The sequence below is a fragment of the Colossoma macropomum genome, unplaced genomic scaffold (assembly GCF_904425465.1).
Source record: "Colossoma macropomum unplaced genomic scaffold, Colossoma_macropomum, whole genome shotgun sequence".
NCBI classification, from domain to species: domain Eukaryota; kingdom Metazoa; phylum Chordata; class Actinopteri; order Characiformes; family Serrasalmidae; genus Colossoma; species Colossoma macropomum.
The window spans coordinates 14968207-14986777 of record NW_023494791.1 but is presented as its reverse complement, the minus strand read 5'-3'; the positions used below and the strand labels follow the sequence as shown (position 1 = coordinate 14986777).

Genomic DNA, 18571 nt, shown 5'->3' with positions numbered 1-18571 from the left:
GCCTCCAGCCCAACATCACAGCCCGGCTCTCTGCGCGCGGCGCCCTGCCTCTCGCGCGCGCAGCCCTTTATTTTCCCGAGGCCCGAGGCGCGCAGAACCCCCTCTCTTAACCCCCCCTCACCCCCCCACTTTACACACATACACCAGCACCAACCCTAACACCCCAACAGCGCGTGCCGTGCCAACACAGGCTGACTGGCAGCTCAGCATCACTGGCAGCCATGCATGAGATGGGATGAGGCGGGCAGGACGAGCTGGACCCCTTCATTTCTTATTTATTTCTTTCTCTCAGTGGGACGGGGGTGGGGGCAGCGGGGGCTATTCTCTCGCTACCTGATCTTCCTCACACAAGGCTGTGGTGGGAGATAAGAACAGATTTCTAGCAATTAAATGTGCCTTCAGTGAGGCGTTCTGTGGCGGAGATGTCCTTCTCCTCCTCTTCTTCTTCATTATTATTATTATTATTATTATTATTGTTATTGTTATTGTTATTATTATTATTACAAAACTACTATTGTTATTCTCAAAATAGTATCACTGTATGAACACATATTTCCATTCCAATAGAGTGCACATCTAAAAATAAAGGTGCCGGGAACTATTCTTTGGCTCAATACTATAGAAGAACCACTTTTGGTTCCCTAAAGAACCTTTCAAGGTATGGTTCTTTAAGTAAGCACTTTTGTTAAGGAGATATTGAGAATGGAGAGGCTTTTTAAGGTTCAAAGAACATCCATTTAATGTAAAGGTTCTATGCCAATTAAAGCTTTTTCCTAGAACTGTACTTACAAGCCAGGGATCATTTAGGAACCTTTATTTTTTAAAAGTATGAAGTCAACATGTTGTTGCTGTCCAAAATATCTTTATCATTTATTATTATTTATTATTATCATTATTATTTTTCTATTTTTCATTCTGTGAAAATGTCATGTTATGATGAACGGACCAATAGAAATGCTCCAAATCAGCTTGGATTAAAACGTCTCTACATTAACTTACAACAAAAGTTGAGAACATTTTTCTTTCTCCTGTAAAGTTACTATTTTGAAGATAAATGTTTTTGTTTTGTTACTTTAACATAAAATGCATTTTATTTAATATCAGCCTATTGTAGCCAAACAAATATTGTTTTTTTTAGCATTTTATTATTATTATTATAAATATTATTGCTGTTGTTGTATTGTTATTGTTGGTGGTGGTATATTATAGCATTTCTTTCTAAGATAAAGCCTATAACCTTCACTAGATCTCAATCTACAGTCTACAGCTGTATTAGTGGAACCCTGCGTGTTGATTTGAAAGTGTTAAGAAGCTGTTTTCGCTTCACTCTGTCGGCCTGTACGTCACCCCTTTTCAAATCGAGCTCATTGAGAATACGTTCTGTGTGGTAGTGTCGTTGTGTCTCAGCTCATGAGAGGTGTGTCATCTTCGGGGGCTTCACTGCTGAGAGCCTGCACATGTTCTTCTTCTGCTGCACTTGTTCTAACTCTCTCCATTTTTCTACTTTCCCACAACTTTTGTTCTCCATTAGTCAATTCAGCTCCTATTGCTTGACCTATGACTCTTGGTAGCTCGTAGCATCTGTCTGATATACACCCTTTGTGTAGTGTGAAAAGTTTCTGTTTGATAATGCTCACCCTATAGACCACTGACAATGATGTCATTAGGCAATGTATTAAAACCACTAGTAGGCTGCATCTAATTATTGCACCAGCTGTGTTCATTCATGCCTACACACTTCAGATATCACATTTCTGTTTATTTAATCATTATGATCTCATTTCAAACCATTTGTGTGCTTCTTCCTACAACTTTAAAACCAAAAAAAAAACATTGTACATTGCTTGAGGCTATCCTGATGTCTACCTTTGAACCACCCTGGAAAGTTCCATATACAGGGATGCCTATATTTAGGTGTGTAATGGTGCAATGACAGACGGAAAGGCATAAGAACCCTTCATTTATTTGATTAATATTGATTAGCTCTGGCTAGGTGTTTTAATTTAATGAACTGCAACAATGCAACATTGTTTTTGTTCAAAACATGTACCAGATCTGAACTCATGATTTCATGACTGCAAATATAATGCGCTTTCTAAACTTCTAAAATTATTGAAATATTCATATTTTGTTATAATTTTTAGACTACATCTAAAGAACCAGCAGGCACAAAGTGTTTCCATGCTTGCATGGCTGTAGTAAAATGCTGTAAAACTATCAAGAACCCTTTATGAACTGTTGAGAGTTGATTCTACTTCTTTTGCATGGCGGCATGTGAACAAGTTACAGGTACTCAGCCTTAAAAAGCAGATCTAGCTTATGATTTTGATCTGACCTGCTCAACATTTCTTCTATTACTATTAAAAAACCAATCATTTGACTCAGGAAGGATGCACAGATGATATTGCCATTATTCATCCAAAGAGATATAATTTTTGCATTAATATTTATAGAAATTGTCAATAAATAATGAGATAGACAGCAAATTTGGTTAAAATAAATAGACTCATTTCATTCCCGTATTTTGTCATTATATTCTAAACGATGTTTCCGGTACACTGCTTCATGGCTGCGTTGGTGAGGTAATAAGAAAATGAGAGAACTTTGCCTTTTCTCCTCTCCAGCGATCCTAGCGTTTGACCAGGTTGCCATATCTCAGGAGCGGCTGGTGCAGGCTCTGAGCTGCTGAGTCATGTTTGAAGTAGGAGTTAGCTCTTATCTCCAGTCAGCCAGGAGGACTTTTTCAGGCAGTTGGTCTTAGTGTGAGAGTGGGAACATGGATAATGTTCGCCTGTTGGACTACCTGTCTCTAGTGTCCAGCTTCTGTAGTTTTTCACCGGAGGTACAGCATAGCTAACAAGCATTGTGCAAACTGTGTGCTTACCACACACAGGCCTCAAACCATGTCAAATTGTTAAGGAATCTCAAATGAACTTGGTTATGGCACACTCTTAAAAGATTCTTCAAGGGTACTTCAGTAAAGACAAAGGATATATACACACACACACATATATATATATATATGTATATATATATATATATATATATATATATATATATATATATACATATATATATATATATACACACACACACACACACACACATATATATATACACATATATATAAATATATACACACGCGCACACACACACACACACACACACACACACATATACATATATATAGACCTGTTTACATGCTTAAATGGTTCTTTGCATGGTTCTTCAGGTTGATGGAGAATGTGTTGTATATGGTTCTATATAGAACCTTTTTTGATGGTCCTGCATAGCACTAGAGCACAGGGTTCTTCTATTGTTATGATGTCAAGCTTGAACCCTTTTTGGTGCTATATAGAATCATTTTCAAAATTGGTCTATATAGAACGATATACAACACATTCTCCATCAAGACGAATAACCTTTTCACCATGAAAAGAACCATTTAAGCATAAAATCTCATGGTTCTAAACAGAACCAATCCCCTTACTAAAGAAAACTTGAACCTCCTTTTTTGAGAGCACACTGTTATCTATAAAAATGGACAAAAGTATGGAAAAATTCAGGGCTTAAAATGGCTGCTACTTCTGTTTTTAAATATGTGATTTACTGTTTTTTCCTTTCTATAGATACCAGTAAGTCATACATTGTCAGGAGCAAAAGTCTAATTGGGTATAAGCTTATGTTATATTAGACACATTAGCCTTGTAGCTCTAGTACAAAACTAAGCAAGAAGACATCAGACACCAGGCATACTTGGCTGACCAACCACAGTCAGGGTAAAGGGTAAAACTGCAGATTTCATTTTTCACCAAACTATCACTTTATGAATGTGATATTTAGGTGTGATCATGTCTGTAACTTGCAGTATGGAGCGCTCCAGAGGCCAGGCAGAGGGAAAACTAATGTGGAGCATGACTCAGCAAATTAAGTCAGACTCCAATCAAGACTAGCAGAGCTGTGCAGGGGCTTCCAAAGCAAAGAGATACCAGAAAATCCCAGTGACGCGGCATAAATTGCCGTGCCTCAGAGGCCAGGAGCACGGGAGTATATCAGGACATGTGATCCCTCACTTAGACCATACAGCATGTATTCTGCTCAGGTACTTGACACACTGACACAAGCGCAGTAGGTGCTTTTTTATGTTTAAGAGGCATTGTTTCTCCAGCACAGTGACTGTTAATTTATTTTGTAATGTAAAAGACTGAAGCAGCAGTCAAAACTCCAGAGAAAACCCATCTGAGTCAAGATGGGAAAATTATGCCAAGTATTTACATGAACTGAATAGGTCAGTGATCAAATCACACAATTTCTGGGTTAACCCCTTACCAAGCCATGGGCCTGCCAACGTGCCCAAACTTTCATTACACACTTCTATAACCTAAGAAAAGCTCTGTTAGTTTGCATTAAAGTTTCTTGTAGTTAATGAATAATAAGCCTTAGTATGTAATAAGCCTAGAATGTTAAGGGGTTAATAAGCTACAGCAATTACTGTTTTCTTTGTCAATAGCAGTGCATTAAATCTCATCTGCTTTCTTTCATTGTTGCTATTCATATAACCTAGTAAGTCCAGACACTGTAAGAAATTCATCAAAACTTATATAAACTTTACAGTGAAAAATTAAATTAGTTTAGGAAGAAAAGCACTGTCAAATTTTGAATAAACTTCAGAAAGATAAAACAGTCTCTACATCCAGCATCCAAATGATGAATGGTTTGTCCTTTAATTCTGTTATTTATCTCAAGTACTATTCTTAATATTTATATTCTTCATTTTCTTGTTGTTGTTATACTGTTGCAACAACAGCCCTCACATTCTCACTATACAGTACTGTGCAAAACTCCACCCTTCATTCATTTTATTTCCAGTCAAAACAGCCTTTAAGTATGTTTTAGGAGATATTTCTGAGGAGAATAGTTATAAGCTATTAGGGAAGAGGAAAGTCAAAGGAAAATAAATGAAAAGCAGGAGTCCACTGTCCAAAAAAAAAAGCAGCTGTCCTTTACATTGCGTCTAAATTTCATGATGATTGGATCAACAGAAATGCTCCAAAATTGCTTTGACTAAAATATCTCTACATTAACTTTCATTGAAAGTAAAGAAAGGTTTTGCCTTCTTCTGTAAAGTTACCAGTTTGGAGTTACTTGTTTTTCTTTGGACAGTGACGATAATTAAAAGAAATAGAATAAAATGAGACCCCTGACAACAATGCAAGACCTGGTACACCACCAAAACTGTCACCATCAGATAAACAGTACCTAAAGCTATCATCCTTGAGAGAGAGAAGAAAAAAATCAAGCTCCACTCTTCCTTCAGATCTGAAAAAAAATCACAGATGTTTTTGTTTAACTTTCCACTGTGAGAAGACAACTCAGCACTATGAGTCTGAAAGGATGTGTAGATGTTAAGAAGCAGAGAAAAGGATCTAAACAAAAAATCAGCTAATAGAAGCTGCTGATGTTCTCAGAACAATGTCCACCCAGAGACCAGACCTCAATATCGCCAAATGTGTTTTGGATTACTTGAATGGTGAGAAGTAGAAAAAGCAATCAACTTCTAAGACTGAACTTTGGAGGTGTGAAAAAATATCCCTGCAGATTTCTCTGAAAAACTCAAAAAAGTCTCCTAAAAGAATGGAAGCTGTAATAAAGCCAAAGAGTGGACACATTAAGTACTGAAAATATGACATTATCTTTATCTATTAAGTTTTTGTTAAATACATATATTCCGTAAAATATATTTTTCTATTTTTCCCTGACTTGTCCTCAATGCCTATTTTGATTGGGACTCAAAAAATTGAAGGGTGGTCTCTGACTTTTTCACTATACAGTATGTAATAAAATCTTTATCTGCATAAATTCCATCTGCTTGTAAAGGACGAATAAAAAAATACAATTTTCAGTTAATATCCAGAGATAATATGCAAAAACAGTGGGACAAGAGAAGCAATAGCACTGTGTGCAAGTTTGGTTTATATGTTGTTTAATCTGACATGAAGAATTTGACTCACAAAAATTAAAGCACCGCCTTATCAGATTCACCACAGCGTGATGTTGTAATTAAAACCCATTAGCCGAATTAAATTAGTATCAACTAGAATAAACTGATAGACAAGAGCAGCCCTTTTGTTATTTCATGGATCTTTAAACATCCTCCATTTTAGGAGCTGAAATAACATGGAATCCGTAATTGATTTAAATCCGTAAATAAGTTTGACTTGTTCAAGATTGATAATCACGTTAATAGTCAAATTTATTTAAATTCTCAATCCTGGGTTGAGAAATCTCACTTTCTTTGGGAATGCATTATGCAGCAAGATGTCAGGCTAAATTAAATTCCCCTGTGCACACTAAAGTGTCAATTTCCTTATGGTAATCATCTGCTGGAATGGATGTGTCACTAGAAGGAGTCAGGCATGCTTGACATTTACCCTCTTTATGGAGAAATGACGAGAGAAAAAAATCAAGAGGAGGGAGAGAAATTAATCTTTCGCCCCAGCGACTATGGAAAAGAGCCTAAAGGACTGCTGGTGAATCAGCCATTATGTTTGTGACCCCAACATGAAAATTGAGCCAATAATAGGACATGAACCAAGGAGACAAGAGAGGGAACAGGTTTAGGATTATGGAGGGAGGAAGAAACACTCATACATTTTGGGGAAGTTTTACTATGAATATATATGATGCTACGCGATTGCATCATGGTACTGTAAAAACCCAACAAATGCCCTAATTAAAGAAGTGAAGCCTGGAAGCACGACAATAAAGTTAGGGCAGTGATGGCGCTGACATGGGCTAAGTACAATCTCATTCAGTAATGGCCGAACCATGTTTGGTGGTATTATTTAATGCCAGCTTATTGGGCCATAAACATGAAGTAACATGGACTTTAGCAGTCATTTAATGCTTTTAACCATTTTTTGCTTGTTTTCCTTTTGAAATTCACCCCAAGCTGATGCTAAATATGCAAAATTTGCTCTTCTTTATGCATTGCCACACTTAGCAGCACATCTGTCGTGCCTTATCTTTTCAGTTTGATCTTTTTAGAGCTTTTAAATGCTTGAGGAAAAAGTGCCGAGAGAGAGCACCTTGTCTTTTGTGATAGGAGAGGCAGGCCTGGGGCCCCTCCGAAAGTCAGGGCAGTGAAAGCGTCCATGGCCCCGTGGTCCATCGGTGGACGTTACGTTATCTGCTAACCACATCTTCATCTCTGGAAATGTTGCGGACTGGGCCATTCCCACCACGGCTGTACTGTCCAACTAACAGACAGGAGCAGCAAGCCAAGCATGCTGCTAGACTGTGCTGACCTCTTTAATAGCACCTGACACATGAAATGAAATGAACAGAACTGTCATTCCCAGAGTTTTTTTTTTTTAAGAAATCATACTCTTATAAATTTTTAGAACAGTGTCTTATAATATCACACATGGCTCCAATCTTTTGTAGCTCAGTATAAATTCAAATGAGCACTAATGGCAGGGGTGCATTAATTCAGTTCATTTACGATAAATAATTTGATTACCAAGGCACAAAATGTAAGTGAAACGAACTGTGCTGAAAGTGAATCACCCTTTACACTAGAGTGAGCTTCAGCATGCTAGCTGAGCTAAATCCTGGGGGTGCTTTTTTAGCACAGCAACAAAGGTTACGGGGGGGAACAGGAAACCAGCACGTTCCTATTTCCTGTCAACAGGTGAAGCTACATTGCCATTCTCTCTTTTATTCTCCAAACCACAGTTCTTTGGGTGTAGAAGTAGAGCATTTGAGAAACGTAAGCATTTCGAGAAACGGCAGGCTTTACTTTTTAGGTTTCCTACTGCTGTGTAAATTCCTGAGGTGAAATTTCACCCCATGTGCTTAACGTAAGAATATAAGACACAGTCACAAGCTTTAAGACCACAGCTGTAATGTTTTCTTATTGCAAGTGACTTGTGGAGATCTACTCCGGCGGTCAAAATAAAAAAATAATGTGAAGACATTACACTTTGATGCACACACACAATTCACTGCATACATATGCAAAATGTAACACAATGATATTTCTTCCATATTCACAGAACGTCTCATCTGAATCAAGGGAAATTATGCTAATAAAGCATCTCATTATCCTGAACTCACAGAGAATCAGTCATTGACATCACATCATTACAGATCTATTCACAAATACAGATTGGATTTCTTGAAAAGGGATTATCTTTTTCCACACTTTTTCACCACTTTATTCCCCTGGTTAACATTTATAGTGTTTTTCTTATGCAGTGGCTTTAGATGGGGGACGTTAGCGGGGAATCGTAGGAGCTTTAGGCTGAAGGTAAGGATTGCATGGTGGGACTGTGGTGACCATTCTGGACAGCGGGGCTCTGCGACCGCAGACTGATGGGGGCAAACTGCTCCTGCAAAAGTGGTACAAATCAGCCAGTTAGGCGTGTGCAAAAATACTGGAAACACTGCAAACTCCGCCACTTAGAAACTGAACAGGTAACATGAAGCAATTCAAGTTCTCCAAACATTAAAACTGTATTTTGAGCAAGTCAGTTAGAGAATTAGTCTCAGCAAGTTATTAAAAAAAGCTGCAACAGGAACAATAACTGAAATTTTTGTCATGAACAGAGAGGGGGTGCACAGAGTTAGAGGAAGTTCTTAAGGTGCGGGCTGGTCCTCTTTTCTGCTATAAGGAAAAGCTAGGAGGCCTGCTTTATCAGCAGAGGAAACAGATTTCAGAGGGCCAGTGGCTCCAGGAAAATGGATCTGGGTCGAGCGAAAAACCACGATTACCACCAGCAGCTCGAGCAGCTCAGCTCTGGATAGGACCATCTGGAGAAGGCTGCTCCAAAAGCCGGTAAACCAGCTCTTCTGAGACCCGGCTAGGAAACACGTTTTCAAAAAAAACCACCCAGTCCCTGGGTGAGGAGTTTGGTTTTCCTCCAGTGCCTCTCTCAGACACCTCCTCCCCCTTCCTCTCTGCTCTAGCTGCAGATGCCCCATTCCTACTCATTCTGAAAGCTGAGGACGTTTTACCGTTGCCTGTGAGAGTGAGGGGAGGAGATCTCATCAAGTCTAAGGCACTTTTAGCCTTCCCTCTTAGAGAAAGACTATTTTACACCCACAGTATTCTACAATACTTCATACCAAAGCACACAAAAAGTAAACTTTTTTTAGATTGTAATAATTTAAAAGCTCTGCATCCCTTTTTATCCCACAGTTATCAGCATGCTTTTGGGATTAACGGCCTTGCTAACCCTCATGCTTAAATCATCTTTGGGTGCTTTAAATCTATTGAGTGACAACTCAGACACTTATTAGGGAGAAGCTAGCCACAGGCTGCAGAGCGTTGAAGAGTTGTAAATCTAGGCCAGGCGCAGAGTTGTTTCTAACAGAACAAGGAACATGAGGGAGTTATGCACACAAAATAACTTGTGGACGCTGACAGTTGTCACTGTTTATCATCCTACATATATTTCCCTATCAAGGGAAACATGAACGCGCTTCTTGATGTAGGTTAGATAAACAGCATAGAGAGTCAGCAAGAGTTTGTGTGTTTGCACATATGTGTGTGTGTGTGTGTGTGTGTGTGTAGAGAGAGAGGCAGAGGAAGAGAGAACATGGAGAGGCAGTGACGATTTCACACTTGCTGTTTAGTATTCATTTGATTAAAACAGATAGATAAAAAGGCTTGTTCTCATTTTCCCTCGCTTTCTTTTATACCACGGCTAAACTGCTTTATCCTTTTCCCTTTTTTTCTTCCTTGCTTATCTGAGGGAGAACTCACATAAATTGAGCTCAAACATGAATTCAGGAAAGGTTCTTAAAGAGAAAATCTCTGTTATCTTTCAGGTTGGGGGAGCTTCTGACTGCACTACATTGCTGCCACCTGCTGAGCTAAATGAGTCTGCACAAACATGAAAGTGGCATAAAGAGAATGAATGCACGCTTCTGAATACAGTGCCAAAATCTCAGGTCAAATCAGGCTTCTCCTCAACTGACCAATTCCTATAGCTCTTACTTTATAGCAAGAAAATATTTCAATGTTACTGTTTAGGAAGTAGATACAAAACATGCAAGAGATACAAAACCTTTAAGATATTACAATATTGTATATTACAGGCTAAATTACACTTTCAACAAAACAATTACATAAAATAAAAAAAATATTGCTGCTGTTTTCCATTTTTGTTTTTTTTCAGTTGTTGACATAATTTGAAAATGCCTGTTGTCCTTTACATTGTCTGTACATTTTATGATAAACGGAACAAAAGAAATGACCCAAACTGACTTGGAAAAAGTCTGGTTCCATGACTTACATTGCTTACATTACTGACTTACATTGAAAGTAAAAAAGTATGTTTTTCCTTCTCCTGTAAAACTATCATTTTGGAGACTGTTTAGGTCTAAAATGGTGTTTAACCAATGTAATTAGCTTGTTTTTGAATTCAGAGCTCGGCAAATCTTTTAGATAGGACATGTTTTAAAAAGCATCTGGAGTGTCTAAAAACTAAATGATTGTGACTTTAAAACCTGTTTTTTTTTTTTGCTATTCAAAAAAACACAGTCCAGATGCTGTATATTCTGGAGTAATTTCAAAGAGGGCCACTCGGTGGCATTACCATCTTGTTAAAACTGAATTCACCTTCTGTGAAAAAAAAAAAATTATATTTTAATAATTTGTTTCTTCATTTATCTTATTTTTACCACTAGGCTTTAATGGTTTTCACGTCTGCTTCTTACACCAGAAAATAATTCCCAAAAAATAATTAGTTGGCATTGAAAAAAAGTTGTTCTGTGCCTTATAGTGGCTCGCCTGGACTTCAACAATGAGACGATTAGCGTCAGTGTTTCCCAAAAAAATCTACATTCAGTTTTTTTTCACTGGTCAGTGCCAACAGCTGAGAAAGTTGAAAGTTGTTCTCTTGACTGCAGCGGTAAACAATGTTTAGTTACAGCCTCATGTAAATTTACACAATTACATAGATTTTTTGATTAGAGAAGAAAAAACTGCATGAGACATGGTACTCGTTAAAGGTCAATACTCTGACGATATTAGTATGAGAGAAAAAGTGGGATCAGTGCATCCCTGGTAAGTGTACCGTTGTCTGTCTGCCTTACCCTGGAGACGGATGAGCCAGTATTGCAGATGGCTGGCTGATGGCTGAAGTGTGAGGCCTATCATGCAGAGCTTTACCAGTATAACCAGGAATAGTGAGGCGGCTTTAATAAAAGATACATCACAACATCAGATATGATGTATACACAAAATGAACCAGTTGCAAACATGAATACACATCACTTTAACGTTAATATCATACATTCCATCATATTACAACATGTCTATTTACAGCACTACCAAATTCGAACTGGTCACCTACTGGGCTGTGGGTGTGTAGGGAGGCAAGATGGTACGCAGCACTGTCAGAGGTTTGAAGTCTTGCTCTGGGCTGTCTACATTGTCCATGTTCTGAGAGCCCACCACACCACTATGTAGGACGGGAAGACACACACAAGCATAAATCTGACCCATAGATTGCATTTACTAACACTGTTTATTCAGCTAAAGAGGGAGAACCACAGCATTAACAATAAGGTATATATATGCTATCTCTCAACATGTAGAAAGCTACCTACTTTACTTTGGCCACATTTTAAAACAGCCTAATATGTATTCTTAAACTATAAAGCAAACCCATGATGCAGTGTGATGATAGGTTTTTTGAAAGAACATGAAGGTGGCATAGGAGCTTCATAATTGGACTGTTGAGGGGTGGAAAAGTCATGCCTTGTTGGAAGAATCTGGGCTCCTTTCACATTATGCTGATTAGAGATGCACCAATATTACTTTTTTCCTTCCGATACTGATACCTGACCCTTTAGTATCAGACGATGTCGAGTACTGATACCCATACTAACTCTATCTAATCTAACTCACCTATAAGTCCTGATATTTATACAATTACATTTTTTTAAAATGTTTTATTTTGGTAAAATTTATGTTCAATGTCACGAATAAAACACACTCAGTTTGGCTAGATGGCATTTAGTTGTTGAATTATATTTATTAGATGCTTTTTATTAGAAAACTTATTTTTGTTTATTTACTGTATATATTTAGTATTTACTATTTTATATTATACAATTGGTAATACGAACTATGTTTAACAACTTAAGTAAATGTAAAATATCGTAATTGTGCAAAACAGTTAAAAACAGAACTGAACAGTATACAGATAAACCTGTGTGATTACACATCAGCACACAGCAGCTTCTCTGACTCAAAAATGGAGCTGAATGTTTGTTTTTTGGGTCTGGTTCACTCGGGCTGCATCTCTGAGCGTCAGTTCAGTAAATATCACCAGCATTCACCCTGTCAATAGTGACTTTGTGTTTTTTCTGGCTTGGTTGAAGCAACAGGCCACGAGACCCCGCTGCTGAGTGATACAGCTGACCGACAGAGGCGCACCTCAGGTGTGGCTAGCGGACGCACAGAACCCGCTAGGGGGCTGCTGCGCTAACGGCTAGATCAAGGCTAAAAGCTATCACTACTCGGAGAGTCCAGCGGTTCCATCTGCTCTCTCACTAACATTAACTCAGACTATTAGTGACCACATAGCGGCAGACGAGTGATTACTGAAAGAAGCAGCTCAGCCGTTCAGGTAAGCAGCTCTGTTAGCATGTTTTTCACCACAAAAACTGTCGTTACAGATTCTGCCAAGAGCATTTTTACTGCTGCTTGTCAGCCCACGCTGCCAACGTGTTGTTAAGTTCTGACCAATACATATACTGCATCCCTATCGGTGCAATACTAATGCTGATGAAAGCAAGTAACATGAGTCCTTCCTATATGATGTCAACAGTACATGCCGGTGGTTGCAGTGTGATCGTGTGGCGAATGTTTTCCTGTAACCTATTAGGGCTCCTGCTAGCCACCGAAGACCTTGTGAACTCGTAAACTTCTAATGGGTCCAGGAACATGACAGCAAGTTTTCATTGCTTTGATGGTGCACAAAGTCCCTGGATTCTAGCCCTGTCATCATCTCTAGCTTAGTACAACATTCCTACATAACACATCCAGAATTGTGAAAAATCAATGCCCATGCTGTTCTGGAAGAAAAGACGATGTGGTTTGCTACTAGATATGTGTATATCTAATAACCTAGAAACTCAGTGTATTTGTTTATTAATAAGAGTGTCTCAGAAAGACATCTCATAAGATTCCATTCTGGTTAAATTACTGAGGCCGTTGTTTATGTCAGTAGTTTGCAGCAGGGCAGTTCGGCAAGTATTTAGACACACCCTTTGTTAGTGTATAGTTCTCAAATTGCTCAAATTCTAAGTGCACAATTTTGGAACTACTTACCAATATAAAGGAATATGGCCCGATTTTGGACATGGGCTGGTGCTGTTAAAAAAGATAATACGAAAAAACAAGATATAGTAAAAAAAAACTTACTTTGCCAGTATAATCACATTACAATCACATTATTCCTGCCTTACAGTGTGAAACCATTCCATTTACACCTTATTTCCCCTGTGTCATAATGGAGATAAATTTAATGGAAGCTAACTTTACAAATAAGAGTATACCAAGAAAAGGCTACCTCAGTGCTAAAAACAAGCAGTGGTACTTAAATCTTGTACTGGAGGACCACAGTCCAGCACAATCTGGAGAGTTCCATGTTCTGATTCATCTGATCAGTTAATTATCAGGTTTATTATGTGTGTTAGAGCAGGGAAATCATCAAAGTGGGCTGGAATGTGGCCATCCAGTTGGACAGGGTACTTCAGGACCCCAGCCAGTCCACATTTTTGTTATCGCAGATCCACACATTTACATATCACGTAAAGTTTTTCAGTCCTTAATCAACTGACTCATTTATGTTCTGAGGTGGAATACAACAGAAATGTGGATCAACTGAAGATTCTCAGAGACTTGGATTGAAAACCTCTGATGTACACACACACACACACACACATACATATTTTCTAAGCCGCTTATCCTTCTGGGTCGCGGGGACCTCTGATGTAAGTCACCCAAAACTCATCAGAACTGTGGCCATGGAAAATGGCAAGGTTAAATATCAGTGGTCAAACAATTTAAGGCAGAAACTAAATGCCAAAAAAAGATAATAGAATGCTGTATGAAAAGTTAATTAACTCCATTATAAGCAGATAAGACAACTGGCTGTACAGCATTTTAATTCAAAGGCTCTTTTAAAAACAATTACCCTCCACATTAAAACAGTGTTAGCCAAACCTTTAGCATATAAGACACAAATCCTTAAGTTCACCTGCTGACAGGAAGTGGCCAGAATTGAATCATCAGAGAGAAGCCAAAATTTCATTTGTCACAGAAGGCCATGTTGTCAGAAGAGTTAGGTTCACATTAGTGGAAGCTAGCATCCTTTTTTGTAAGCTGAAACCCTTTTAAAGTATGCCAGTGATTGAAGATAGAAGGTCAAATCTGTCTCTTAACATGCTTGTGATTCTACAACATGAGTCAAAAGCACAGCAATTATAATAGAATTTGTGCAAATCACTTACAAACTAACAGGTTTCTTCGCATTAAATGTCGCTCGAAGTTGATGCTTATTCCAATGAGGTCCAACAGCCTTGAAAGAAAATAATGAACCTCTAAGTATAAAACAGGCAGAACAGAGCCCAACAATTCTACATTTAGCTGAGTGCACCTGGGTCCACATATGTACTGTACAATAGACTAACCTGCCATAGTTCAGGCCTGCCATGGTACCTTTTCAGAGTGAAGTGCTGGTTAACAGGGTCAGGCATTTTCTCCAGAGTGGTCATGGGAGGTTTCAGACGAGGGGGTAGCTTAGAGTCCCAATCTACATCCTCATAACCTCTGTAAAGATCATCGCCTCAGTCAAAGCATGTATAATAATGATGAAAAAGTGCCTCAAAAGGATGATAGCTTAGTGCATTTTTATTGAAATATCTACAGTAAGTTTATGACCACTTAATTCTGACACTGGCCACAGCAGGGTACAGAGTGCATGTGCTAATTATAGACTAAAATGAGGCAGATGAAACAGACAGTGATTGCTGTGGTAGACAGCATTAGAGATATATGACCTGACCTTTGAGCTACTGAGGTGTAGATGTACCGCCGAGCTGCCTTGTCCACAAACTCAGAGAGAGCAGTGGAACGTGCATCCTGCATTGGTGAAACAGGATGAGAAAAGACAAAAGGTAAGGTCAAATATGTCAGTTCTGAAAAGACCACAGCAAATCTGATAAGTCACTGGACAAATATCAGATGAACAAAACCTACAAGAGTTAAAACACAATGAAAACATTGCAGCAGAGAGAAATGCCAGCACTGAGGTAACTGGAATATGAGAAACAAGACTGGCTTATGACTTGTTACCACATGGCGTATTTTTTAGGCTGAACTGACAAACCATTTTTTTCAGTGTGACATCGTGTTTATTTTATTACACAACAAAGGAACAGTTTCAGTATTCACAAAAATCGGCATCAGAAATGTTCACCTACCCTCTCGGGAGATTTGGTAGACCAGGCAGTTTTGGAGGGACTTGGTTCAGTTCCCGCCTCAGCTGTCTGGCCTTGTAACAGCACAACAACACAGAGAGAACACATGAGAAAAAGGCCTATGAGAAGCTTAATGTCACTGCAATGGCATAATCATTGGAATATAACTCTTTTAGCCAAAAGTTACAATAACATACAATTATTTTGTTGTAGTTTATTACGAATCCTTGGAGATTTCCATGCCCATTTTAACAGTGTACTGTATATTTTAGAGTAAATTCTTGCAAAATATAAACAACCCCAAATGTCTACAAAAGCAAACGAGGAAGAACATTTGAACACTGCTTTAAATCCCAATCCATGACCACAAAATATTTCATGGTATCATGAAAAGAAGGCAAGTTAAAGGCATTAGGCAAAATAGCACAGCACAAAAATTAGATAATTTACCATGATGTAGATTTTGTAAACTAAGATTAACTTACTGTATATTTGACAGTGACTTTTTTACAGTGCAGTGAAAGCAGCTGTGATACTAGGACCCCAGTGCAGCTACCTTGAAGGCTCGCTTGCGTTGCTGACTCTGACTTTGTCCTTGAATTCCAGCGCTTGTCCTCAGACAGGTCGTCTATAACGGCTGAAGGTCTGCCTGTAGGAGTCTGAGGCCTTTCTCTGACTCCAGCGGGAACCCACAGGTCAGAAGGAGCGTAGTCTCTGTCTATAAACCTAGTCTGTCCTGGGAGTCTCAGATCAGTCCGGGCTCCGGCGCTCAGGAGGCCTGAGGAGGGCTCCGTTAGCTGGGCGAGGTCTCGGAGAGGTGCCAGGTGAGCGCTGTCGGCAGGAGGGTGGGCCCGGGGGTTAAACTTGATGAAGCCAGGGTCATCTGTCTCAGTTAGGCTCTGAAAATCAGACCGACCTCTTTCATAAGGCAGGTTCATGTGTCTGCACAGCCATCTGCTCGTTCCCGCGCCAGTCTCACACGGACGAGTGAGGAGTCTCACTCTGGAAGGACTGGCGGGGTCCAGCTTCATCAGAACCGGTTCAAAATAACTCACAGATGGACTGAAAGCTACTGTAGATTGTGTTCTTTCTGTTTTTTTCTGCCGTGTTTCCAACAGACTCTGCACCGACTTCTATGATATAGTCTCCTTCTGCCCTGGTTTTAGCGTTACTCGTTGCCTAGCGACCGTTAGCCGTTGGCCCGCCACAGGAGTCGAATTACTCAGACTGTATTCTATTTTTCCACCTATATTCGGACAGGCCCTCGCCCCCGAATGCTGCGATTGGCTTATAACTCGACGGACTTCTTCCGACTACAAACCACATGACAGGAGGGGCGGGGATTGTCAGAATACGGGTGGAGAAAAATAACACTGACAGACATGTGGCACTGTAGGTTTCACACGGAGATAAGTGAAGGTGCTAGATGTTTAATTCCGACCGTCCTCAAAAGGACCTGATAACAGACAGCACGCTGAATCTGGGTGCAGAGATAAAACAAATAAATAAATAAATAAAAAAGACTCACACACTTGGCAGTCTGCAATTTCACACTATACTCCCTAGGCGGAGCTCGTGAGCTGAGAATAGGCCATAGGGACGGAACTGAACAGGCTGACTGACCATTTAGAAAGTTTATTTCAAATTACACAGCTGGTTAACGATGCTTTAAGTGCACAGTATAATATTAGAAAACTAGAATATTAGAAGTTGCTCCAAAAATGTAATTTTACTTTTGTTGCAAAAAAGAATCATCATCACTACAGTAATTAGATGATGTGATCATGTGCGTCACTGTACAATTTTCAATTCTACTGACGAGAAGCATGAAACAAAAGTAACACGCTGGGGTTTTACAGAACAGAGTAGATAATTAAGATATTAGATAGATATATATTTGCCTTGGATGAACCTTTTGAAAAGCTCTTCACTATTTTCTGAAGGCAAGCTGTGACCACTGCATGGGCCTAATATTCTTTGGTGAGTAATCTTGATTTTATGACTCTCCACTACTGACTGCAAAAGGTTGTTTCTTTGCACTCAGTGAGGCAGGGAGCATCTCATCCATTCTGCTTCAATGGCCAGTGATTGTGGTTTCCCGATCGTAAAACTCACTGGAAATGCTTAAACTCATTCAGCAAAAAGTAGCGTGCGCTGTTAAAGGGTGAATATTAGCCGCCTTGGTGAAATTGCTCCTTTGCTCCACATGTGGGCAAAGCAGAGTGACGGTGATGGTGATAAGTGTTGATGGCTGATGTTAGACCCAGGCTGTCTTTAACATAAACACTCAGCAACCATGCACAGAGTTGTCTGCACTCAGAATGCTGGTTTAAAAATAACCCAATTAGTGTTATTTGACAAGGGAGTGGGGCATGTACAGCAACCCCTCAAGTTAATTATGTTGAAAATCTGTACTTCCATTTCAGCAGTGGAGAAAACAAAAACAATAGCTCAGCTCCACTCTCTGTGGGTGCCTACATTCAGGCTTTTACTTGAATAATTTACACTCTTCTACAGGCCTCATTCTGCTTCTGCGCTGTGCTTAACACTGGATACAGAGACTCAGATTGACCTCTCTGTTTGTTTCTGCACAAAACAAACCCTAAGCCTTAGTTGAATCATGTTAAAGGAATATTTCAATGTTTTACCCCAAAAAAGTTTTTAAATAGTACTTTTGAACCTTTAACGTAAGACATGGCACAAAAATGACCTCTTACAGGGTTCCACCTGGGTTCAGAATGGCACGGCATAAAAACAGTCTAAAACCATCACAAATATCCTCAAATGTCATCTGTTTGATTTATTTTTCTATGTGTACCTCCTATTTCCCTCAACAAACCACTGCATGTGTGCCTGCAGAGATTCAGATAAACTGCAGTAGATGTAATTAAGAATTAATTCATAGCTCCAGGCTCACATACAGTAGGGTGCCAAACTATACATGTAGTTATGTATATTTTTAGATGGTTGTAGAGTAGAGTGGAGTACATCTTCCTGAACATACCATTCCATTTTTCTCAAACACATGCCCCCTACCCTGCCACTGCATTACCACCTGAATTTATTGCTC

General features: G+C 39.2%; 1 protein-coding gene across 1 annotated transcript; it reads right to left on the bottom strand.

Annotated features, from left to right (window-relative positions):
* Positions 1 to 7769: 7769 nt before the first annotated feature.
* Positions 7770 to 16637, bottom strand: LOC118809916 (spermatogenesis-associated protein 48). The gene is made up of 9 exons (XM_036573427.1): positions 16058 to 16637; positions 15505 to 15575; positions 15087 to 15163; positions 14713 to 14851; positions 14533 to 14600; positions 13349 to 13390; positions 11364 to 11471; positions 11104 to 11205; positions 7770 to 8393 (listed from the first exon to the last, which is right to left on the bottom strand). The coding sequence occupies exons 1-9, from the start codon at positions 16530 to 16532 to the stop codon at positions 8279 to 8281; spliced, it is 1197 nt and encodes a 398-aa protein (XP_036429320.1). The 5' UTR covers positions 16533 to 16637; the 3' UTR covers positions 7770 to 8278.
* Between the last annotated feature and the right edge of the window lie 1934 nt (positions 16638 to 18571).

Coding starts and splice junctions, on each gene's coding strand:
- LOC118809916 (XM_036573427.1), bottom strand. CDS start 16,532: ATGAAGCTGGACCCCGCCAGTCCTTCCAGAGTGAGACTCCTCACTCGT. Junction 14,852..15,086: donor TACACCTCAGTAGCTCAAAG/GTCAGGTCATAT, acceptor TGATCTTTACAG/AGGTTATGAGGATGTAGATT. Junction 11,472..13,348: donor GGCCATATTCCTTTATATTG/GTAAGTAGTTCC, acceptor CGTCCTACATAG/TGGTGTGGTGGGCTCTCAGA.